Source organism: Vanessa atalanta, chromosome 3 (assembly GCF_905147765.1).
Source record: "Vanessa atalanta chromosome 3, ilVanAtal1.2, whole genome shotgun sequence".
Classification (NCBI taxonomy): Eukaryota; Metazoa; Arthropoda; class Insecta; order Lepidoptera; family Nymphalidae; genus Vanessa; species Vanessa atalanta.
Genome location: NC_061873.1, coordinates 8493606 through 8519296, shown reverse-complemented (window position 1 = coordinate 8519296; position 25691 = coordinate 8493606). Strand labels below are relative to the sequence as shown.

General features: G+C 31.5%; 3 protein-coding genes and 1 long non-coding RNA gene across 4 annotated transcripts; 2 read left to right on the top strand and 2 right to left on the bottom strand.

Moving 5' to 3' along the window:
* The first annotated feature begins 82 nt into the window (after positions 1-82).
* On the top strand, positions 83-6786 carry LOC125077086 (dnaJ homolog subfamily C member 7). Its single transcript, XM_047688885.1, has 8 exons — positions 83-279; positions 612-862; positions 2170-2368; positions 2458-2596; positions 2780-2897; positions 2983-3400; positions 4859-5037; positions 5179-6786. Exons 1-8 carry the CDS (start codon positions 212-214, stop codon positions 5289-5291), a joined length of 1485 nt encoding a protein of 494 aa, XP_047544841.1. The 5' UTR covers positions 83-211; the 3' UTR covers positions 5292-6786.
* Positions 6787-6913: 127 nt separating this feature from the next.
* Positions 6914-7930, bottom strand: LOC125077087. The gene is made up of 3 exons (XM_047688886.1): positions 7774-7930; positions 7243-7442; positions 6914-7128 (listed from the first exon to the last, which is right to left on the bottom strand). Exons 1-3 carry the CDS (start codon positions 7882-7884, stop codon positions 7020-7022), a joined length of 420 nt encoding a protein of 139 aa, XP_047544842.1. The 5' UTR covers positions 7885-7930; the 3' UTR covers positions 6914-7019.
* A 2265-nt stretch (positions 7931-10195) lies between these two features.
* On the bottom strand, positions 10196-12510 carry LOC125077069. The gene is made up of 3 exons (XR_007120730.1): positions 12349-12510; positions 12184-12252; positions 10196-10269 (listed from the first exon to the last, which is right to left on the bottom strand). It is a non-coding gene; the product is annotated as an uncharacterized LOC125077069 (long non-coding RNA).
* Positions 12511-15368: 2858 nt separating this feature from the next.
* On the top strand, positions 15369-25453 carry LOC125076972 (polycomb group protein Psc-like). The gene is made up of 8 exons (XM_047688731.1): positions 15369-18835; positions 19744-19912; positions 20061-20145; positions 20586-20766; positions 20874-21040; positions 21276-21571; positions 21691-22009; positions 23786-25453. The coding sequence occupies exons 1-8, from the start codon at positions 15566-15568 to the stop codon at positions 24018-24020; spliced, it is 4722 nt and encodes a 1573-aa protein (XP_047544687.1). The 5' UTR covers positions 15369-15565; the 3' UTR covers positions 24021-25453.
* Positions 25454-25691: the final 238 nt, after the last annotated feature.

Genomic DNA, 25691 nt, shown 5'->3' with positions numbered 1-25691 from the left:
ATATTTTATTAAGTTATTCGAATACAATTTTATAAGATATTTACTCTATGCTAACGATTAACATTCCTTTTTAAGTTTTTGCCCTTTCCGTCACTCACTGCCAGTTTGCCTCATTCTTTCTTTTGTGGTTCCGTAATCCATAGTCAAAATAAAGAAAGATCAGCAGAATTATTTCCATTTCTAGAGAGGTTTAATCATTCCCAAACGCAAAATGGCAGAACCTGAAGTTGTGGATTTAGATCTAACAATAGATGATTTAGTTCCTAAAAGCCCTGAAAGGTAACGAATAATATTATTGACCTTAAAAATGCCTTGGAAAATAATTTATTCCTTTAATAATATTAGCACTAGCAAATGATAAATTCTAATAAATACAGGTATTGATTAGTAATATTTTACAATGACTTTGCTTTAATTAATGCGACTATTGTGGTTTTCATTGTTGATTGTAATGACCACCAGGTTCTTGACATTTGACCTATTTCTATAGAAACATAATACGACGATTAAGTAACTATTAAATGCTCAAAATCATTTTATAAGTGTGTTTATAAATTTTTTATAAGTGTAAACACGTATTAAATATCTTATCGTATTTGTTTATGCACAAGGTTGGCTGAAGAAAAAAAGGAAAGCGGAAACCACTTGTACAAATTTAAAAATTATAAAGGCGCATTGGCTATGTATGAAGAAGCTATTAAACTATGTCCAGAAAATGCTGCTTACTATGGCAACAGATCTGCCTGTTACATGATGCTGGGCATGTACAAAAATGCCTTAGAAGATGCCCAAAAAGCTGTTGCACTTGATAATACCTTCACTAAAGGCTATATTCGTATGGCTAAATGCTGTATTGCACTTGGTAAGTCTAGATATGTTTGATGCCTTGAGTGATAAATTTTCCAAAACTACCACTTAAAAATATTTTAAATTAAATTGCAACACCTATGTGTTGCAATTTAATTTAAAATAACTAAGCTTAAGTGTGACTAATGGTATAGAAATAACCTGTAAGCAATAACATATTTCTATGCTTAAAATTTGTTTTTATTTTGCTTAAAATATTTAATAAAAAATGTTCTTCTTCCCATTTAACTGTGGCCATAAATTAAAACTCTGTCAAGGACTTCAAGTCATATTTCTGAATCTTATTGATAATGTATAAGTCATAGATTTCTTCTTCTTAAATATTTACAACACAATAAAAAATAAATTTGAAAATTGTTCTATTTCCTTGATTGGGAGTGAAACTCAGTTTATAATAAATGTTTAAACAACAACAATTATTAAAGGCAATTGAAATAATGTAATATTAATTATGCAAGAAAATTATAACAATATATTGACAGCTTTTTTATACATACATTTTTAATTAAGACTATAATGTGATTCAAGATGTTCGGTAAAAAAAAAAGTGGTTTAATATATACTGATAATATTTTAAAGCCTACATTGAACTCTATGGTCTTCTTTTTACTTCTAAAGTACACAGTCTACTTCATGCATTTATAACTTAAACATTTATACCACAAGGTCATAATGTAGATCACCATTTCTTGCATTACATTTTTGATTTCCTACCTATTTTTACATTTATTTTAAGCCCCAATGACCAATTTATTATAGTTTGCCATCTTTTAATAAGCTTGGCTGCTTGCCACTGAGTATTTCCCAAGTATTTGCTAAGTGTAAATTTAATTAATGTCTAGGTATGATTTAGAGATCTAGAATATTTAATATATTTAATCAGAGTATCAATTGCATCAAATAAGAGCAAAAGAACTTCTTTTCCTTGTTTGTTTTTGCTGACATAATTCTTCTTTACTGTATGCTTGTAAAGATTTGATTCTTTTCTTTCATTTATATACTTAAAGAACATTGTAAATATCATTAATAAAAATAACATATCCAAACAATATTAATTACTGGGTAAACCATTACCCATTACCATTTTACAAGTCCATAGTGTACGAGCTTTACAGGGTGATGATGTTACCTTAGATTACATTTGAAGCTCCTGAGAAAGGGTGCTTAAAAAAAGTAAGCAAGTTAATTTTTTATCTTGGCTTTACTTCTCTGTGGTATCTTAACCCATTATTGAGTAAAGATAGCAACTCATGCTGGGAAAAAAATGTGTAAATATAATTCATAGAGGTTTCTTTTCATCAGGTGACTTATCTCGTGCAGAGCAAGCAGTAAACCGTGCTTCTGAACTCGGAGGAGTGGATTGTGCTTCAAATGAACGTAAAGCAATTAAATCTTTACAGCGTTTGCATGAGGATGCACAACGTGCCATGGAAGCTGGCGATTATCGTCGCGTCGTCTTTTGTATGGATCGTTGCTTAGAATACAGTCCCTCAAGCTCTAAGTAATATAATTTTATCCTTATGATTTTGTTATTTGCAATTAGGCATTTTTAAAAAACTATTAAATTAACAAAATCCTTTACTGCTTCAGAGCGAAACTTTTGAAAGCTGAATGTTTAGCTATGATTGGGCGATGTCAGGAAGCACAAGAAATTGCAAATGATTCTCTAAGATTTGACAGTTTTAACACGGAAGCCATATTTGTCCGAGGATTATGCCTTTACTTTGAGGTATGATTTTTGTGTATAATTTGTAATAAATCAATTCAACATAAATTACGCATGTGCGTGAGGGATTTAGATATTAACACAAAAATTAAATCAATAGCTATAGCTATTGATTTAATTTTTGCTGTCTAGCTATAGCTTTTTTTAAGACTTGTTGTATAGCCGTATATCCATATCACATTTCAGGACAAAGATGAGCAAGCCTTCAAACATTTTCAACAAGTTTTACGTCTTGCACCTGACCATAAAAAAGCAATGGAAGCATATAAAAAAGCCAAATTATTGAAACAAAAGAAAGAAGAAGGTAATTGTTATATTATACACAGTAATATTTATTTTCATAATATACCCCATAGTATAATAATTTTCACTATTGTACTTTTTTACAGGCAATGAAGCGTTCAAAATGGGTAGATGGCAACAAGCTTTGAACCTTTACAATGAAGCATTAACTATTGATAAAAATAATAGGAAAGTTAATGCAAAACTGTACTTTAATAAGGCTACAGTGTGCTCAAAGTTAAACCAAATAAAAGAGGCAGCTGAAGCTTGTACAGCTGCGTTAGAGTTGGATGAAACATATGTTAAAGCATTACTTCGACGAGCAAAATGTTACATGGAACTTGAACAGTATGAAAATGCCGTGAAAGATTATGAAAATCTATATAAAATCGACAAGAGTAAAGAAAACAAACAATTATTGCATGAAGCTAAATTAGCTGTTCGAAAATCAAAACGTAAAGACTACTACAAAATTCTTGGTGTTGACAAAACCGCATCTGAAGATGATATTAAGAAAGCTTACAGGTATGTCTACTATTTTTGTAGAGTTGCTGTCATTATCAATAAACAAGTTTTAATGTAAGCAAAAATGGCCCATAGTAAGTAAATGCATCGATGCCCTTATTTCTGCTGCATTTATCATTGTTTTGGTTGATGAACTTGATTTTGCTATGGTCAAACGAGCATTTGTGAACGTCGCACTCAACGCGTGACACTCTGACTTTTTTATGTCTAGTTGTTGTGGTATAACAATGCTTGGCAAGGCTAATTCTTTATTTCTTCTATAAAAGTAAACGCGCGGACGATGGTCTGATCGTGCTCACGAGACTGCTAATTGACTGGACTAGTGTCCATATTTGGCATAATGTTCGCGGGTGAAAACCGCGCTTGGTTAGTAGTCGCCTCGTAAGATATCTTACGATATGCCCTGTACACTACGGATCACCACTCCTCCGCGTTTCGTGTCTATTATTATTAGTTAGGACCAAACGACCACTCTGTAGGCTATTGATCACACGACACTTACATAGAGACATCAGAAATTCACTTCACTTCCACCTGAGATTAATAGCTTTGCACCATGACGCTACCGTTTTTTTTTACCCCTCCATGTTATCGATGTACTTGACGATACCAGCTCCTCCGTGTCGTCCGCATAGAAGATGTAGCCGACACCGTCAATAAGAGTGACGCACAGCTTAGTAAAAACTGATCCCTGCTGTATCTAATGATCCTTATACTACAACTCTCTTTGAATCCTCTTAAATCTCGATCCATGTAGAAAATGACCCGTCGCGCACCATGTACACGAAGGTATATAAGTGAAATGCCTACTATTGCAAAAATCTCCTCTTATACTTCGTCTCCGGAAATACTCGGTATAACATATTTTCAACAGGACCTAGACGTTCAGCATCGTAAAAAATACGTTGTATTGTTTCATGACTAGTAGTAGAACTTTTGCCTTGATAATTTTGAAATGTAATTTTTTATTTTGGATGTGATATTGTATCTACTGTTGGTTGTCCTAATGAAAATAAAATAAAATGACTGTAAAAAAATTGGCTGACTGAATTGAATTTTTTTCAGTTTTTCAAAAGAATCTGTGATGAGCATATTCCTTAGTTGATTTTCAGTAGATTTATAACTCGCTATAAAACACGAAGTAACTAGAACACTCGTATGCCTCGACTGAAATTTCGATGTTTTTCTTGCTAATATACCAATTATTATGTATAATCCCAAAATCGATTGGATTGGTATTCATATTTATTAATTATTAATACCAATCCCAATGTCGATTTGGATTGGTATTTTATTGCATTAAGGGAAACTCCCTTGGCACTTACTACTATGTACTTAGCTTAGTTGAAAATTTGAATCATCCTTTAAGATAACCTTTGTTAGAGTTTAGTTAGAAATATAGTTATTTTTTTTACTTTAAAATAGAAGGAAATTATCAATTCACAATTTTTTTTTTAGAAAACGCGCTTTAGTCCATCATCCAGATCGGCATGCAGGTGCCCCGGACAACGAGCGAAAGGAGCAAGAACGACGCTTTAAAGAAGTGGGCGAAGCTTACGAAGTTCTTAGTGATCCGAAAAAACGTGCACGCTATGATCACGGCCAGTATCTTTCTGACGATTCTTCCGGCATGGCTGGTAAATATACTTAAATATATTAAAATACCTATGTATAGCAGACTTATTGAGTTTTGTTAACTAACTAAGTATCAAACCAAAGGTTAATTTTAACTTCGTAGATATTCTTTAGTGATCTTACTAAATCATTTTAACTTTCAGATTTTGATCCAAACATGGTGTTCCAAACATTCTTCAATCGTGGCGGCCAACAATTTGATCTTAATGGTGGTGGTGGATTTAAAGGTTCCGCTTTCAGCTTCCAATATGGATAAATAATATTGCATAGATGTCTTGTCTTTTTGATACCCAAAATCAAAGTAAACAAAAAATAATTGTCATTCCATAAAAATAAGATGATTAATGTTTTGGTTCACACAAAAAATGTAGGCTCACTCATTAACTTCCACTAAAATAAACCAAAAATATGTTACATAAACATTTTTGTTTAACCTTGCATCAAAAGACTAATTGACAACAAATTTAGTACCTTTCCTAAGAAACCAAAATATGTTTTAAAATAAAATTAATTATAAAAACTATACTTAAATTTATTTAAAAAGTAATTTAGTTTGCTGATTCGCTAGGCGAAAGGATTAAAGGACAGTATATTTTACAAAAAATATATTGTTTTTTATTTAAAGTATTGGTTAACGCTCTTTACAATTTATAAAATTAAGATATAAATTGTTCATGAACGAGGGCGTAATGGAAGTCACATGAAGCGGTTTGCCAAGAGAGTGTTATTGCGCCATAGATAGGTTATTGTAGTACTTTTACATACACAATAAAAAAATATAAGTAAACGAAGACTTTAAAGTCATGACTTATAAAACTGTATCAATTCAATAGCTTGAATTTTTCAGTTTTGTGCAATTATTGTAAAGCCACAATAAAACTATGGCTGAATGTGTTAATTTTTCAACAACTTTATAAAAAGGAATAAGCTGTTTATAAGAAAACAATTTAAACCTCCAACGATTTAAAGAAATGCCAATTTATTATAATAAAGAAGATAATTTTTATTTGAAAATGATTAAATTATGGCAAATGTATAAAAAATACCATCTCGTTTATTTAGGTAAGCAAAATGACAATGAAGTTAAATTGCCTATTGTACTCAATATTTAGCTTATTAAAATATTAATATGTAGTTTTTGTTTTTTTTTGGATGTCTATTTTGTTGGCACCTCAGCTGTAATATTTCGATAACAATCTCTTTTTTTATTCGTAATGTGTTAATATTGTTATATGAATTAATATTTTCTAGTACACTTACTTAGCATTTATAAGAATTCAATCTTAGATTATGTAGATTAGAATGCAATTTAAAATTCTTAGATAATTTCAATAAATAAAAAGAATTAGTTCACTTTTGATTTATTTGCCAAGATAAGTTCCACAATATTTCTATATGTATGTAGACAAGTTACTATTGAAATTAGATATATCAAAAGACATTCATTATTATACAATTGATGCTATTAAATTATAAACAGGAACACAACCCAAGGTTTTTCATTGAAAATATTTATTCAACATTTATACTTGTTATTAAACTAAAATATCGCAGCTCTGGTTATTCAATAGTTAACATGATTAAAATGGTAATTATATCTGTAATTCAACATATAGTACGTTGTTTCCACTATTTGGTAAAAGTTTCGATAATAGTCTTAAGAGTATGGAATATTACGAATAACATAAAAATTTTGAATTGAATGTTTGAATCTTGTTCTTTGTTGTAAGTAATTTTAAATCGTTTTAATAATAACCGAATTACGAAAGTGTCATAAGAATTAACACAATTTCATTTTCAAAATATTTATTCGTCATACACATTTTAATACATAGTCTAATTCAAATGTTTAAATATTTCATTAAGTTAAAAATTCAATAAAACTTCATTGTAACTAATTTTTTATTTCGATTTTTGAGCGCCCTTTTGAAAGATGCTTTATTTATGTCCTCATATATATTTTGTTTTATTTCGAAAAACAACCCTAATGTTTTTCTTGGACATCAGGTCTAGTATTTTTAGGTTTTTTGAACAACATTGCTTTGTCACCTGGCGGACGTTTATTGGTAGTTCTACTACCTATTCCTTCAAATCTAAAAACAAATATATGAGTGTTACAGACTGTCTATCTTATCTCATCGATACCGATAAAGCCAGTTCAGAAATACTAAAATATGTGTGTGTTTTAGTTAGTGAATTATACATACTTTTTAATTTTGAATGGCTTTTTTTGTTCAGGTTTTGGTGGCTGGTAAGTGGTCTTAAACGTTAAAACATAACGTTTAACAACATCGACATTTACAGTGGTGTTTTCAGGATACATACGTTTCTTCCAAGCTTCTCTTTCGTCCAACCACATTCTATAATATTCGTAAGATAGAAGCCATTGTATACGATTTGGTCCTTCCTAAAACAAAATCAAACGGCTCACATGCGCAAGTCACGCACTTTGTTTCATGTTACTTTTACGTAACTTCAATAATAAAAATATAAATTAGGGAATAGCTTAATGTTAAACATAATTTGAATAACAAGCCCCATGAATGACTTATGTGTTTGCATATTATATATGAGGCAAACAAAGCTAAAATGATATTGCATTATCACTCTTCAGAAAGGTGAATTAGTAGGTGAGCTGAATTTTTAAGAAGAGTTTGGAATTTTAATGACATTCACAGAGAGTTTATAGATTTACAGAGTAATTGAAATTGTATGTTTATCGGTCAACGTTACAGTACCATAAATTTCCAAGGCTGAGGATTATATTTAGGAAAATCTGATGAAATTATGTTGTGAACTGGTCGGCACTGAATAGTTTTCTCCCATTTAATTCCAGCCATTCGTCCCATTTTAAAAATAATATAAAAGGTAAGTACTTAATTATAAAATATGTAAAACGTCATGCTCAAAAAAAGACTAAATTATGAATTTGATCAAAGAATATGTAAGCAAAAAGTATAACAATAAATATACTTTTTACAGCGAATGTAAAATAAGTAGGTATAGGTTGCATATTTAATAGTGTCCGACCGAAACTGGTTTTTATGACCGAAACCGAATTTCGGCAACGGTCTCAGTTTCGGCCGAAACCGAAACCGAAACTTTTTTACAGGAATCATGTTTAGAGGGAAAACAGAGAAAACATAATGATAATAATCAGTATTCTTTATTTTTTTTTCTTTAAATCACATAGTTTTTAAAATGCGTTAAATAATAACTTAAATACTTATTTAAGTTGTTACCTAATATCTCAATAGTTATAGGTAGGTACCTAATATTTAAGTAATAAATAAAACAATATAAATCACATTTATCTTTAAAACAAATTAACTCTTTCTAAGCTTAATTCGTCATTTTGTCTTTAATTCGTCACTTCAACAAATAACTATAGCTAAACTACTAAATTATAAACTAATCGTAATATTTCAAAACGCGTAGACTTGATTCTAATAATTTCAAGCAGAAATCTGTATTTTTTGTCTTATTAATATTCATAGTTAAACAATCTTATATTATAGGTAAGAAACAATAGTTTATCAACATTTTTGCCTCGCAGATTACTCCTTCTGTTTGAATAAATTTGTCGTCGACTCGTCGGTGGAGTTGATAAGAATTTCAGTGCTACCTTTCTCAAAGACAGAAATGGACTAGAATTCCAGTAAGAATAAATATCTGCACTTCTCTGTAACCTAGGTTCTGACAAGTATGCTTGAATGGTTATCTTAATTTGAGATAAACAATAACTGTTCTCCTGACCAGAGGTTCCTATTAAATTACAAGTAGATTTATCATCAGAATTCAGATATGTGCGTTTAAATCTTGGATCCAGTAATATTGCAGTTATTAGTTCAGGCTATCCTTTGACGTATGCAAATCGTCAAATCATTGATTCATGCAACCGTGTTTTCATGTTTCTCATTATTTCGCTTTCATTTTCGTCTCTAGTTTGCAGCTTCATAGTGATATCAAAGGAAAAACTATAATAATAATAAGCCGTCAATCGGTATGTTAATTACCAACTTTTCACGAAATCTCATAGTCCTTCATGAATGCTCGTGTAACATCGGAGATTATCACATTGTCTTGTCTCTTATTAAAGAAAGTGCATGGTAGTAATCCTACATCCTACTAATATTATAAACGCGAAAGTTTGTGTATATGGATCTGGCTGATTTCTTTTAGGTAGCGATGGATGTTTGTTATGCTTTTACGTAAATTTTATTAAACGGATTTGGATAAAATATTTCACACAGATAGAATATGTACTGGAATAACATATTGTATACTTTTAATGCCGGGAAAACATAAAATCTTCGCGACACCGACTACAAGCTGTGATCACGAGAATATACTCGTTTTTAAGGGTGGAACGCGGGTGAATCCGCAGGACGTAAGTAGTAAATAAAATAGTAATTATGGTAAAATTTATTCATTTAAACAAATCTTATTTATTTTATTAAAAACGAGTATATTCTCGTGATCACAGCTTGTAGTCGGTGTCGCATTGATCCAACAAGGCGAGAGCATATGTCGGTTTCTCCGAAGCCCTCCCAGGCACTTCGGAAATGTTCTACGACAGCTGCTTTGGTTCTATCGTTATTATTTATCCACCACTGCACCATCAAACCCCATAGATTTTCGATATGGTATATCCGCCGCTTTTGCAGAATAATATTACAAGCGTTTTTATTCTAAGATATTGCAAAATATGACACTGACAGACTTGAAAATTCAGTAGAAGATATATCTAAATCTTGTAATGACTAATTAGGCCATAAAAGTTGCTTATGTTGATACTTGATATGACTAGACGTAGTCCTAAGATGTTAAACTATTCTGAACCAAGTTATCATACTATGTTAGTTTAATTTTATATGCAGTTGTCTGTTTAGCGCTTTAGATTTAAACGGTACTAATAGTTTACTTGATAAAGGAATAAATTTGAAAACTGACGAAGGTTTTCTTACTCTGTACTTTTTGTAAACACATTTTGAAAAATGACAACTTTAATACTCCTCAGCTTCATTATAATTAATAATCAGTAGTTTCAATTTTTCGTTATGAAATTAAATCGATTTTGATTTTTTTTTATATAAACTGCATTGATTACATGAATTACTGGTATTATATTATTGGTATTTTCAAAAAAAAAACGAAACGGATTTTTAATTTTTTATTAAATACACATGTAAGAAGGATTTATTAGATAATATACTCCACACTCACAAGTGTACCTGTAACAAAAACAAAATAATTAGTATCGAATTCTTATGTAAACACATTTTTAGTACAATCTCAAAAAAAGGATGTATATAATATTGTGTGCCATTTTTAGTCCTTAATATTTTATAATAAAAAATCAGGGTGGAGTAAGCACATAAATAATCTACCCTCCAATTCTTTACATTAATCTCATGGTGAGTTAACGACTGCCTCAGAGGGATATGTAAAACTTATAATTTATTTTATCAAAACAGTAAAAAATATGGTAATTGAGCCATGCAATGTTTAGCATTAGCAGCCTGTAAATTTTCCCACTGCTGGGCTAAAGGCCTCCTCTCCCTTAGAGGAGAAGGTTTGGAGCATATTCCACCACATTCTAACCACTAGGCCATCTCGGCTCTAATTGCATGCAATGTTAAACACATATTTTTGTTAATGTACTTTACTCAAATACACTCTTAACAGCACTTTTGAATCATAATATAACAAGGTTCATTTAAATTTACCACTACCACCTACTTATAATGAAAATTATATAGAAACAAACTAACCCGATTACCGTAGTGACATTTTAAATCAATCGAAAATTTTTAATAATATTCAATACAGACTTCTCATTCATATAATCCTACACATGATAATAATATATAAGCCTTAAAAAATCTGTCATAAAATATTCATCATTAGAACTACAGACCTTTATTGTAGAACTAGCTACGCACCCTGGCTTTGCACGGATGCAATGCTGATACTAAATATACTACAGTATGTCTGTATATACAACATTCAGTTTTTCTGTCATTAGATAATACAAACAGCTATGTACCTGTATTTTAAATCCTTAATATCTTCGAAATTATTCATTTAAATTATATGCTGTAAATGACCATATTGATTTAATGCACAATGTATTTAAGTTACTTAATTGGATAAGGATTAATGCTGTATTGCTTAAAATCGTTTCGAAAATAAGCCTTAAATATTTATCTTTTATTTATACAATGGTTTTTACTGTTTCTATCAAAATCTACTTTGTTATATACATATAATTGTTGTGTATAAATATAATGTTAAATTTTTTTATATATCACTAAAGTTATCCTTACCTCGGCCAATATCAATTTAATTGGTCAACAACACAACATTTATTAGTTAAAGACAATATTGAAATTCAAATCAAGATATAGCAGCACTGTACTTCTATCAAAAACAATTGTTTTCAGCATATTTTTGAAATTATTTTATTTAATTGAAAAATGTCCACTATACGCCACAGCATGACCATTACATCTCTTGTTGAGAACAAATTTCAGAACCAAAGAACATGTTACAAATCTAAGCTTAACCTAAAATTGACTGTAATTATAAACAAATTAACTTGATAGTTGTTTATTGATAACTTTATGTCAGAACTACTTAATCATGTATAAATACATCCACATGTCGATCATTATAATTAACTTGCATGTTTCATGACGACATTTTGGAATCATTTTTATATCAATTTTGTTGTTATTGATATTTGTAAAAACATTTTTACACTAAAAGTAAAATCAGCTAGATACCACTGTGAAATATAGCTTAATTTCTTTTAAAGTTTGTAAATCAAGCATGTAAAACGATTAAATTGAATGCGGTTGAATAATTAACCAGTAAATTCGCGTAAGACCACATGTGGGATATAAGTACTATAATTTCTATAGTTTTTTTTTTGGTTATGTTGTGTAAATTGTCAGCATGGTCAACTTAATATTTTGGTAAGTATAAATTTAAATACTTTTAAAGTTTAATATTAATATAAACAATCTGAGCCAACCTTTTTGGTTATTGCTTTGAAATTAAAATGCCGACAATGTGGCATGGATTCTTAATATTTCGAGGTATGTCACACTTACATTAATATGTTTTAGGAAAAATATACATACCTTTTACTTAGACCTTGCACGCATCTTCCTACGTTTACGTTTTAGCCTTCGCATACGCTTCTTACGCCACTGAAACAAAGTTGTAAATTAATGAAATGAGGATTTCGATGCAGACTTACAAACACTTGATTACACTTAAACAAATGATCACTTAAAATAAAATACCTTTGCTCTCATGATTTAAAGTGGCGAGTCTAAAGACTTTTACTTTACAAAGTGTTAATGCTTATCGGATTGAGTAGAAATATTCCGATACAGAAAGATGAGCTCTCTCGTGCTCAGTCTACAAGAAAAGAAGGAATATAATGGCTACTAGTGTCAAGAGAATGTTGCCAGCCAAAAAGTAGTTGGAAGCGATTATGTGATATATAATCGAATCATTCGATTTTAAAGTTGTCTCGAAATATATCGATTATAACTATTAATAAATATTTTTATTTATAAAGTACTGGTAAAATTAAAGAAAATAACTGTTTTTTTATTAAATTTATTTTGCACCATAACAATTAATAATGATTCCATTCAAGTACTGCACTGTAACAAGTTAATTCATATCAGGCAGCATTCTTTTTCTTAACATTAGTATAATATGTAATTACAATTTGGTCTCAGACGAATGTATCGAAACAAATCTCGTAATTCAATTTTCGAAGTACGGATATTTTCGCTATATGTCACGACTGTCTCGTTAGTACTTCGTTAGATATAATGCCGCATATCCCGAGGTTCTAGGTTCAAACACTAGGTCGGGCTAATCAAAAGTTATAAGGTTTTCTATCGAAAGATTCTTAGTTACTACCCTGTGTCTGGAAGTTAGAAATGTGTACACTCCCTTGTCTCGGAAAGCACATCCTGCATCTAAGCCCTGTTGGATTTATCGTCCCGTCGGAAAATGAGAGTGGTGGAATAGATAGTGCATCTATAATTGCGCTCACACTTGTGTACTATAGTCTTTAAAATGTCTAGCTTAGTTGGCTGGTCTCTCATAGTGCGGTCAAAATTGGTAAGAACGTCATCATGTCATAACAGTCCATCTAATAATTGAAAACAAAAGAAATACCCGTTATAATAGACATATTTCTTTATTTTGTCTTTGAGTAAATCTTTTGAATCTAATTAATACCATTTTCATTGTGAATTATTCTGTTTTACAAAAATCGCTCCACAACTAATGCTCGTAATTGAAGAGAGCAATCCATCGTCATTTGCACTTAATATCAGAACATATCTGCAATTGTTGTACTATGCCTCAATAAGCAGTAATGATCAATACTACATGAGTATACAACTCACAAGCAGCTTTATCAACCAATGCCGCGGACGTCTTTATTCGTTATAAATGTCCGTCCAATTCAGAACACCCTTATTTGTGCGGTTATTCAACAAGGGATATTCAAACATTTTTTGGCGCTTACATTGCAAACAGTGTCTAATCTTTACGAGATACATCAAAACAGTATTGTACATCTTAAAAACGTCTACAAAAAGTTCCGCGGTGGTATATCTCTTAGGAATAACTCACAATAACCATTTTTTATCCTTTACATTTTACAAGAAATAGCTTATTTACGAATCCTTATCCTATTAAGTACCTAAAATACATTGTGCATAATAAACTCAATCTGGCCCTTTACAGCATTATATTTAATTTATTATACTCGAAGCTATTACAGATTTAAAATGCAGGCAAATAGCAGTCTGATAAAATTAGAACCTATAGGTACCTATTTGATATATGGGAACGAAAATCGAATGAGTCAAATATGCTAGCTACGGTTCCGAATGGCATATTTTATTGCAGATGATATGTATCATGATACTGACATCTATGTTCCCTAAAGCTCATATTGTTTCTGTCATTTCACCTGAATTGCACCTGTTCATGTAGTTTTCATATTCATTAGATGCATAGTAGTGACTTTAACGTCAAAGATAAAATGCTTGACTCTAGGCTCTCATCTCTGGACTCTGTTTTCTGAAAGTTTTATGAGTGAGTATCTAGAAACAAGGGCTGGCTCGTTCAGTAACTATTTTACCATTATTTTCTCAATGGCTCAGGTCTTGAACATGATTTCTTTGTATACTTTGCAAAAATAGCCTTAGTGTCATTTTCCTATGAATTGGATTTGTTTTATATTGCTGCATGTTTCTATTACCAATCAGTGTCACATCTCTGCTAAATTGATTATTTGCCATGACAAAAAATTATGTCGCTGGTCATAATCAAAGCGTAATTTTTATTTGCGAACGGATCCAGTCGTTCCCATCTTTCGTTGCGAACTCCAAGTCTAAATCTGTCCACACGATAACTTGAATTTCTTCAAATATTAATATTAAATTTATTTTAACAATATTTACTATATAATTGGACATTATCTATTAAAAAATAGAGTTGTGAATTATGGCACAACCAGATACATTATGTAGATATACAGTTACCAGTTGCGACCACGAAAGATTCAACTTCTTTTTGACATCGGATAAAATAATAAAAAAGGTATGGTTTTTGTTCATCCCGAATATAATGCATGAAATCGATAACATATAAAGTGTACAGTATTAACAAATTATTTGAAAATTTTCTCCCACAATTTACTGGCCTAATTAAAAAAAGATTTTATAATAATTTTATAAAATAGTCATCGTAGTAAAGTTAATGAAATTGTGATGCCATTTATTATTTATTAACGCTTTAATAGTAAGTCGACAAAAAATACAACTAAATATTTTAGTATTTTATCATCATCAGTTATTTTCAGTTAATCTTTATTGTCTTAAATTTACTTTATTCAGTAAGTAAAGAATATCAACTTAATATTTGTATGTATTTTATGTAGGTAAATTACATTAAATTTTGTACCAAGGTGTAACGTTAACGAAAATATAAAAAAAAAAATTTTTTATAGAGTAACATTCAGTCATTTGAAGAACATCTGTTCAGCATTGTCAAAGCACAGTGTCTTCGCGCCAAAATTAGTTTGTAATTAATGCTTTAAAATAATAGAATTTACGTGTATATCTACAATAAGGTAAGATATGCGAATTTAATACATCATTTATTATGTGTTGTTATTTTCTTTATATTTAATTATCGCTTAAATCTTGAGTAGTTATAGTTTTAAATCATTTGATGTTGTTGAGAGACAGGGTTACCAACATTGCAAATATCAGTTATGTGATATGTCGACAGTGTCTATAAGTGTATGCGTCTTAAATATTATTGATTTATAAATATAAGCTCAAATGTTAAACAAATGAAATTAAAATGCGAATTATATATTAATAAGGAAGAATACGCTTCAAATAATATGTTATTTGAATTGTGAAATAAACAACGACGTTCGCTACAAAGATATCACGGATCTTGGTATGATCATCGAAAATGGTTACTTCTAACAAGCAACCAGATAAAAAAGTTGTTAAGATGGCTGAGCAGAATAACATAGCAGTGGTTCCCCAGCGAACTCTATTAGGGGAAGTCAATGAACACATAACGTGTCCATTGTGTCGAGGTTATTATATAGACGCAACCACCATAGTGGAATGTTTACATTCATTCTGCCGAAGTTGTATTATAAAACATCTTCAAGTTAAAAGTTACTGTCCAGTTTGTGAAATGATGATTAATTCAGCAAAACCCAATATTAAGTTAGATAAAGCTCTACAAGATATAGTTTACAAACTTGTTCCTGGTCTATTTCAAAAAGAAATGGAACGACGTCAGCAATTTTATGCATCCAGGCCAGGTCCAGCTGCATCGGCCACACCGGAACAACGAGGCGAGGATACAGAACGAATTATTTTTAGTCCTGAAGACGTTATTTCATTCTCTTTGGAATATGCAGATGCAACTGATGCTGATAGTATATCTAGCAAATCATCCGATAGCAATGAAGCACAACCGTCTTCATTGACTACTAGAAGATATTTGCAATGTCCGGCTGTTGTAAACATTAGTCATCTCAAAAAGTTTCTCAGTATGAAATTTGATATTGATAGTACACAATTTGCTATTGATATTTTATACAAAAGAGTACCCCTACCTGATTATTACACATTAATGGACATAGCTTATATATACAACTGGAAAAGAAATGAACCAATGAGATTCTTCTATCAAATTATTGATTATGTGGCAATACGAAATAGACTGTTTGATATAAATAGAAAAGGTGGATCTCATTTTCCTGATAGAAAACCGAGCCCAACTTGTACTGAAGATACAAATGCAAGCAGCCCAACTCCAAATATTAATGACCAAGTTTCTGAAGCATCTTCTGGTACTGACAGTCCCATGCCTGACGAAAATAATGTTAAGAAAACAGGTGATACTCAAAAGAAAAGTGATTCATCAGGCCAAAGTGTTGAGGATGGAAAGGATATAAAATTAAATAATGAAAATAAAGTAAATTTTAAGAAAAATGACGAAGAGGTTGAAAAATCACAGTTTTTGAATTCATTTGAATTAAAAGCAAATACTAACTCTACATCATCTAAATCATCACCTGTCAAAGCAAATGATTCTGATGCTGTCATATCCCCAAAGGACAATAGTCCTAAAACATCAACCATAACTCCTAAGATTGAAGAATGCTTGAAAAGAAAATTTGAAATTCCTAAAACATTACCAGAAATGAAAAAAATTAAAATAGAAATTGCTAAGGTACCAATAAATCAAACAAGTAATGTGGGAACATCAAAAACATGTGTGAATGTCAAAGAAAATTCTCAAAAGGTTTCTTCTGATACTCCAAATATTTCTAAAACTATTGAAGAACCAACGAAAAATAGTGTACCACCTTCAAATATACAAACTGCTCCTGTATTACCTCCTAAGGATATTAAGCAGCAGCAGCAGTCACTTGTGAAACATCAGCAACAATCAGATAGCCCTGGACAAAAAAGGGCAGTAGCAGTAACTCATACAGTTTCATCTCCAAAGAGAAAACCATCTGACTCTTCCATGGTACCACAATCTTCACCCTTAGTACAAAAAACTGTATCACCCTTAAAATTACAATTGCCTAAACCAGAGGCTCCTACAATGAATAAACAAGCTGAAACACCAAAACCAACAACTAAAAAAATGCCTGATCTTAAACCAAGTACACCAGTAAATCCATCCACACAAAATAAACAACCAACTTCTGGCAAATTACGAATGGATCTCCTAGCAAATAATTGTGATCCCACAATAGATAGAAGCAAAATATTATCCCAAGTTAAAACATCTCTTCCAATTCCAAATACAGGACAGCCTTCTGGAGATCCATTAAAATCATTGTTTGATTCATGTAAAATTAACATACCCTCTTCACTGTCAATAACTCTTACTGATCAAAAATTAGATCCTAGAAATCTCTCTGATACTACAAGTACAGATCCAAAAAAAACTGTAGTTAACAAAAATCTTTCAAGTGCTACTAGTACAAGCACACATAAAGTGCCAAGTCCTCCTGTACATAATTACATTGAAATACTTAAGTTACCTGACACTGATCCGAAGAAACAGAATAAAGCTGAAAATATTGTTGAAAAAAGTAATTCTCAGAATAAAACAGAAAACAACACAGTTCCAACTAAAATACCTAATAAAACATCTGAAACATCCACTAAGGGACCTGTGCCTAACTTAAAACCAATTTCAGACACAAAATTAGGAAAACAAAGCGGAAATTTCTCTGCTCCTATAACATTTCAACAAACTTTTGAACAACAATTGCAATCACTGCAGTCTGATAAAAAACCTAAAGTAGCAAAAAATAAAGCTCAAGTGCCGAAACTAGTACCAGCAACTCCAAAACAGTTTAATGCTGCTAACAAACTTAATAATTCTATTAACAAAACTAACCCAAATTTGCCTCCAGCTGAAAATAAGGCAAGTGCAGCACTTGATTTGTCTACTCCACATAATATACAAAGCCAATTGGGACCACAACAAACGAAAGCTTTTGAAAAAATGCAATCAATAGCCAATTTGGCTAAAAAGCAAAATATGCATCCAAAAATATTACCACTTACTTTGTCCCAAGCTAATGTATTTTCCAATATGTCGAATAGACCTCTGACAACTGGTGCTCAAACCTTAAGAGTTCCATCAACAAGTAGCATTAATCAGCTAAAACTCGATAAGCTAAATGCTAGTGGATCACAAATGACTTCTCCTAGACAAGAAACAAGTCAAAGAAGCCAGGTCAAGCATACAACCACTGCAAATCCAACAGTTCCATCTCCAAGTTATTCTAACAATTCTACAAGTAATGCTCAACCATCACCAAGATCACAAACAAGGTCTCCTAGCTCATCTCCAAAACTAGTGATAGCTGAAGAAAAACAAGCAAGCAGTTTAGCATCAGAACACAACATAAACCAATCCAACCAAATTACAAGTACTCAATTATCAAATGCTAACCCCGCTAAAACAGAATCACCTAAAGCTTCCCCAGGTCCTTCAAAAGTAGGAATGAAAACATTAAAACCAATGATGCCTGCAGGTAAAGTGACAGGAATTCGACAACCAATAACTCCTAGTGTTAGTTCTAATCCAGCAATAACTAATCCAGCAGATTTTCTTTCAAAACCACAATTAATTTCTCATGCCCATCAAGCAATATTGAGACATCAAATGGAAATGCAGAATGCTTGGCTCAATGCTCAAAGACAGTATGACTTATTTAAAAATATGTCCAATATAGCTCACCAAACACAAAATGAATTCAACAATAAAGATAAGCAGTGAATGGGATTAAATAGATATAATTATTATTAAGCTATCAATGTCACACCTATTGTTCAGTTGCAATTGATTCACATGTATAATTGCATATGCAACAAGCAATAGAACATACAAACAGCATAAGTAGTCTAACTCTAAACCAAGAAACCTGGATTTAATTACTTTGTGCTACTATACAGTAGCTGATTTTATTCAATACTGATTCTTAAAATAAATATTGTTCAATTATAAATTATTTTGAATCCATTTTTATAATATATAAATAACTTGTCGTATTTTGATATATCTTTTAATGGAGTTAGATTATTATTTGCTGAAAGTTTTGTTGATTTTGTAAATAATCAATTACTAAATACATTAATAATTATGTTAATATTTGTTCTATTGCGTCTTGATTTTTTTTAGATGTACATAACTAATTTAGTAAAAGTAACAAGGTGTAGGATATATTTTTATATCACGTGACATTGAAATTTTCGTGTGTATGTTACTTTTGTCAAAAAAATATTTTGTAAGTACTTGGCTAAACTTTATATTTGTGTACAATTTTTTTTTATTACTTAATCATAACATTTAATTAATTGTTAGTTGTGTTAAATATTTTAAGCATATAATTTATTATTAAAAGCAATGAAATGATTTTTGTCATTTACCAATGTGATGATCAATATTAATAAAAATAATATTTTGAATATTCGATTTTAATTTCAAATTCGACACCAAAATATTTAATAGACTATGTTGAAGGTAATGATAATTGATTCTCATTAAGATAAGTTTATAATAATAATTATAGTTTCAATTGTCTTATTGTTTTGTTATAGATGGCTACTCTCCAAGCAACTATTCCTTTTAAATCTCGCAAGAGAACTAGTTTTAATGAAGCTAAGGAAAAAACAAACAATGAAAACAAAGACATCTTAAACATTGTAAAAACAAGAAATAATCTTAAGAGACAGATAGAAGATAAAGATACTGAGACAATTTCTGAAGGTCTGAAAATTTATTATAACAATGCTAATTTAACTTGCCTGTAAAATCATCTACTATTTTTATATGATTAATTGCATTTTATTTATTAACTTCTGTTTAACATTTTATGTGTGTGAGGCTTATTCATGCTCTCATTTTATTTTTACAGAAAAATGCTCTCCAAAGAAGATTGTGAGAAAACATGAAGATAATTTTCAAATTCTTAGTGATAAGACCATTAATTCAAATAAACAGTAAGTATTATTCATAGCTAAATATACTTAAATCTTTACCAGAGATGAGCATTAAGTCAGAAGATGATTAGTGACAAATTTTCAAGCACATGGTGATCACATTGGCAATGTCAGGAATGGTTTTTATTTTTACGGTGTCAATTTTGTTGGGCGGTGGTGATCACTTACCATCATATTTGCTAGTATGACAATCTATATGAAATTTAAAAAAATTGACATTTTCAACAAGTTCTTCTGTATTTGAATAAACACGATAAAAAAAAGTGCGGTTTTCGGTTGGATGTGTAAAGTTCTTTCAATTATAATACTTTTATTATTTTAAAGTATGTAACAGACTGAATCAATCACTATATCTCTAATCACTGGGAATTGTGACTCTTATGTTAAACTAATTCTTGAAAGCATTTTCAATGGACTAATTTGAGTTGTTAATGTTTCAGAAATAGTTACTCTTCCAGTAAACCCTTAGAGCCACTTGTAAGTCGAGAGAAAGAAATAGAATTCATGAAGAATTTTCTAACTGAACATCTTGACAAGGAGCAATCTGCATCTTTATATATATCTGGACAACCCGGTACCGGTAAAACGGCGAGTTTATCGTATATATTACAATTACCAAAGGTAAATAATAGTTTATTAATAAAATAAAAGCTATATTGACAATGGATACATTTTATATATTATGTGTTGTAACATGTAAATATCATTAATTCATGTTTTTGTTGTAGATAAGAGATGGGTTTAAACAGGTTTATATTAACTGTACTATGATGAAGTCAGCTGCGAGTATTTATAGTAGGATATGTAAAGAGTTACAGTTGCCAACATCAGGCACGAGTGAGAAAGTTTGTCATAATGCTATCGAAAACTATTTAGTAAAAAAACATAAAATGATGTAAGTCAATTATATTATTTACTATGAAATTTAATTTCAATATCACATTTGTTATTATTAACAATGTTTAAAGGAAAAGCTCAAATATAATCTTCTATTTAAAGGATTCTGAACTTATTGCTTTAAATTAAATCTCAAGTAAAGTGTAAACACCTCTGAGTATATAAATAATTAAATTTCTTTCATTTTCTTTTCACTAAAAAATATTTCATATATTATTAATTAAATATTACAGTCTACTAGTGCTGGACGAAATCGACCAGTTAGACAGCAAGCGGCAGTCGGTGCTGTACACGGTCTTCGAGTGGGCGGCGCTGCCGGCGGCGCGCCTGGTGCTGGTGGGCGTGGCCAACGCACTGGACCTCACGCAGCGCGCGTTGCCGCGGCTGCAGGCTCGCTGCGCCCTGCGCCCCGCCACGCTACACTTCCCGCCCTATACCAAGCAGCAAATCATCGACATTTTCACGCATGTTCTGGCCACCGAGGACAACACTAACGTCTTCTCCCCCGTCGCACTCCAGATGTTAGCAGGTACACTCTAGTTAATGTAGGCTATTACTTATTGAAAATTAAACTGCTCTTAGAATTAAATTGTTGATTATGTAATATTTTTCTGCATTTCGTATATTTTTAAATATAAAACTTTTTAGCTAAAATTGCTGCCGTGTCTGGTGATATGAGAAGAGCGTTAGACATTGGACGTAGAGTTATCGACGTCGCTAGACGTAGTAAATTTTCGGAACATCGCTCTGTTGACGACATGATGAAGGACACATCAGTGACAGTCGAACTAAAACAAGTACTGGAAGTCTTGAATGATGTATATGGAGGTGCGAGACACATTGAAACAGATGTGGACGAAGGCTTGCCAATGCAACAAAAACTGATACTATGCAGTCTTATGTTGATGTTGACCAAAGGCAAAAATAAAGAAATTGTAATGGGAAAACTACATGATGTTTACAAAAGGTTAGTTTGAAAATAATATTCCATCAAATATATTGATATGTTTATTTCGACACCTGCAAGGAATAGCACTGTAAGTCGATTTTAATAACTACAGATTTATGTTTAGTCTTAATACCAACTAACCCTTAAAATTTCTTTCAAACACGATAATAGCTACAGTTTCATAAAAATATTTAAATACATTGAATATAATAAGGAAAATATGTAGATTGTACCTTTCCAATCAAATAGGAGGTAACAGTGTACAGTTAAAAAATAGTAACAAATTACATAAATACAAATAAGCCATTCTTAAGAGTCATTAAAATATAAAGAAAAATAACTGTCACTTTCTTACTAAGTATGCAGTCAAGCTGTAAGTGTTCATCATACAATTAGGCCCCAAAATTTGACCATCTCGAATTTAAACAATCAGTCAGAAGGGTTTTTATCACACTTTCTGAAGAACTGTGCGACCTAAAATTTTTCCTGTCTGCTGTAGTTTTGCCTTTTTTAATGGCCACTTCACCATTTTTAGTTTTTACTTTCAAATGTGCAAGTGAAGACTTTCGATACCTGATTTTACTCAATCGCGGCCTTGATGAAGCGGGTTATAGAGACACATATGACAAAAAACTTCCTTGGCAAAAGTTTCCTTCGTTACCTCATGGGACCAATTATTTTAGCTCATGGTTTTGGTGCGCTGCTTCTTTTCTGTCTTTCAATTTGAAACTTTTAGGAACCTTGAGCAGCTTCAAGGATTGTCGGTCGGAGAGTAGACCTACATCTCATTATTTCAGCTTTAAATTCGATCAATCTTGTACCTTGTCATATTATAGTGGCTTCGCCGGGTCCCCTTCCTCTGGGGCTTCCTTTGAAATGTATAATTCATAAAAAAGAGCCTAATTCATGAGAAATCGGTTTAAAATAAATTACCAGCATTTGTACCTCTGTGTCTATGATTTCTGCAGCCCTAGCCAGACTTTTCATTCACAATTTTCATATACTCCTGTCCAATTCGACACTACCATAACAACATTATGGTGGGTCCTCGAGGTGTTGTTGATACTTTTACGTGACTGCGGCCACATTATTGAAATAATAGCACATACTTGTACATACGACCTTCCGGAAATATCTGTCGGACAAGTTATGCAACGTTGATCCTTTTTGACTATTTAAAAAAACATCACCCTGGGAGAGTTGATCACTTTAACGGAAGTAAAACTAGTATATTTATGTCAGTTAAGGACTAAAATTTACTTTTAGTACCCATATTAAAATAATAATTTCCAAGAAGAATTGTATGTTTTTTGTATTATTTTTTTTTTTGTAATATTTTAATTGTTTAATATTTATAATCACCTGTATATGGTTTATAACCATTATATGTAACTGTAAATATACTCTTTAATTAATTGGAGTTGACTCTCTTAATCGCTAAAAATGACTTTATTTTTCGTACAATATGAATATGATTATAACTCGAAATTGCGTAAAACCGAGTTACAATGTTGTTCATTGCAGGTGTTACTTTTTTACGATTTAAAAGCTTGTAAACACAATAATTAATAATATTTTCTGATATCCATATTATAATATGATTGGGGACAAGAAATAGAAAACGATTTATTTCTTGAGAATTTAATTATATAGGGGTGTGTTTTTTCGACTTTAATATTTTCCAAGATAAACTAACAGGGTACTCATAACCGTTAACGAGGAGAACATAATTGCCTAATCAATTGCACATCCGAGAGCAAATAGATTCTTCATCGAAAACGATCGGTCCCACAGAGTGGCGGCGGCGCGCAACATCGGCGCGCTGGACGCGGGCGAGATGGCGGGCGCGTGCGCGCTGCTGGAGGCGCGCGGCGCGCTGCGCGTGGCGGGCGGCGGCGCGGCGGGCGGCGGCGCGGCGCGCGCGCGGCGTCTGCGCCTGCTGTGGGACGAGGCCGAGCTGGCCGCCGCGCTGCGCGACCGGCCGCTGATGGCCGCCATCCTCGCCGACACCGCTTGTCTCGCTTCGTAGCTGCGACTGGGATCGATCGATATTCGAAAATAACCGAGAGTTGATGACCTATCGTTTAACATTACGATATTTCCACATATATTGGTGACACAGTCTTGGGACGTTATCGAAGTAACATTCAATTTTATCATAGTTTAGTTGTTTATTACCTTTTATAACAGCTGTAATTTAATGCACTTTAAATAATAACTATATTTTATGACTAATTTAATGTACGTGAAACATACCACGCACCTTTTGCATGGTACTACAATTAAGTAAGTATTTAAGAATTTTTACTCATGTGACAGTTTTACTAGTGACCAAAAATACTTTTAATAATGTAATGTAATAACTAATGTTGTAAATTATTCCTTATTGGTAAGTTATTCAACAGATGCTCCATGTTAGGTGTAGACAACTTCTACAGAGTACGACTATGCCGTATGACTAGGTCAAAGTACATATCAATCTAGACCATATAAGAACTTAAGGTTTTCTGATGAGAATTTCGCATTTGTAGTCAAGGATCTTGCGTCATTTGTTCCACGTGATTGATTACAATAATATCGTAGTCCTTTTATTTATTTTTGTATAAGTTAATCTTACGTTTGTGTAATTTTTCTATAAATTAACGATTGTGTACTAAACTATTACTGATAATTTGGTTTTGAACTAGTTGTGCCTTCTAGATTAGGTATTTGTTTTGTTGTCAACAAATTTAAAAATCTGTTTTGAAAATACTAATTGTTATTATAGTCTTGTATCATTGTGTTATGTGTGCCGGAATCGACACAATAAAGAAACAAATTAGGAAAAAAGACAATTACGTCATTTATCCTATAGCTTGCTTATAAGGCTGTTATTCTCGACGTCCTGGATTCATACCTAGGACAAAAATATTAGAATTTTCAGTTAATTAACTAATAGCAACAGCCGATAGTAATTTTAAATTAATAACACTGTTGTGCCCTCAGAATCTCGTAGTGTTTGCGCACACAATAGTGTAAATGTATCCTGCATTATTTATCGAAATTGGCCGTCCCGGTAGGTGTAGTAGGACGTCAAAGTAATACTTAAATACTATTTAAAGTACACATCGGTCATAAAAAATAAAAATCAAGAGATACTTGTTATTATCGCAGTACCGAGCCTTACGCACATAGTTATGTAACATACCTTCTAAGAAAAAAAGAAAGTTCCTTTTCAATTGTTGGTTTTTGGGATTATCATAAAGTGCCAACTAAACACCAATTAGCAATTATTGAATTAAAATCGTTTCATTTTATAAATATTTATTAATATTAAAATTATCCAAAAAGGTCTATTTCAAATAGAGCTTTTTGAATGATATATGACTTGTTTTCTTTTTATTTCTTTTACAGTTTTATGTACTACCGACTACTATGTATATTTGATTGATATTTGAAAATAAATTATACATGCTTAAACGCAATAACGGGAGAATACATTGTTATCATCTAGTTAATGCGGGGCATTAACTAGATGATAACAATGTATTCTCCCGTATGTAACATTCGACGTTTTATTTTCAACATCATTTGTATAAGTTATAAGCAAGACGTCCTTATAAAATAAAAGGTTAATTGGAGAATAGTAAAACTACTACAGCATATCTGATATCAATTCATCATTCTCTTTTCGAATAAATAAAATTCATATAGTATATAA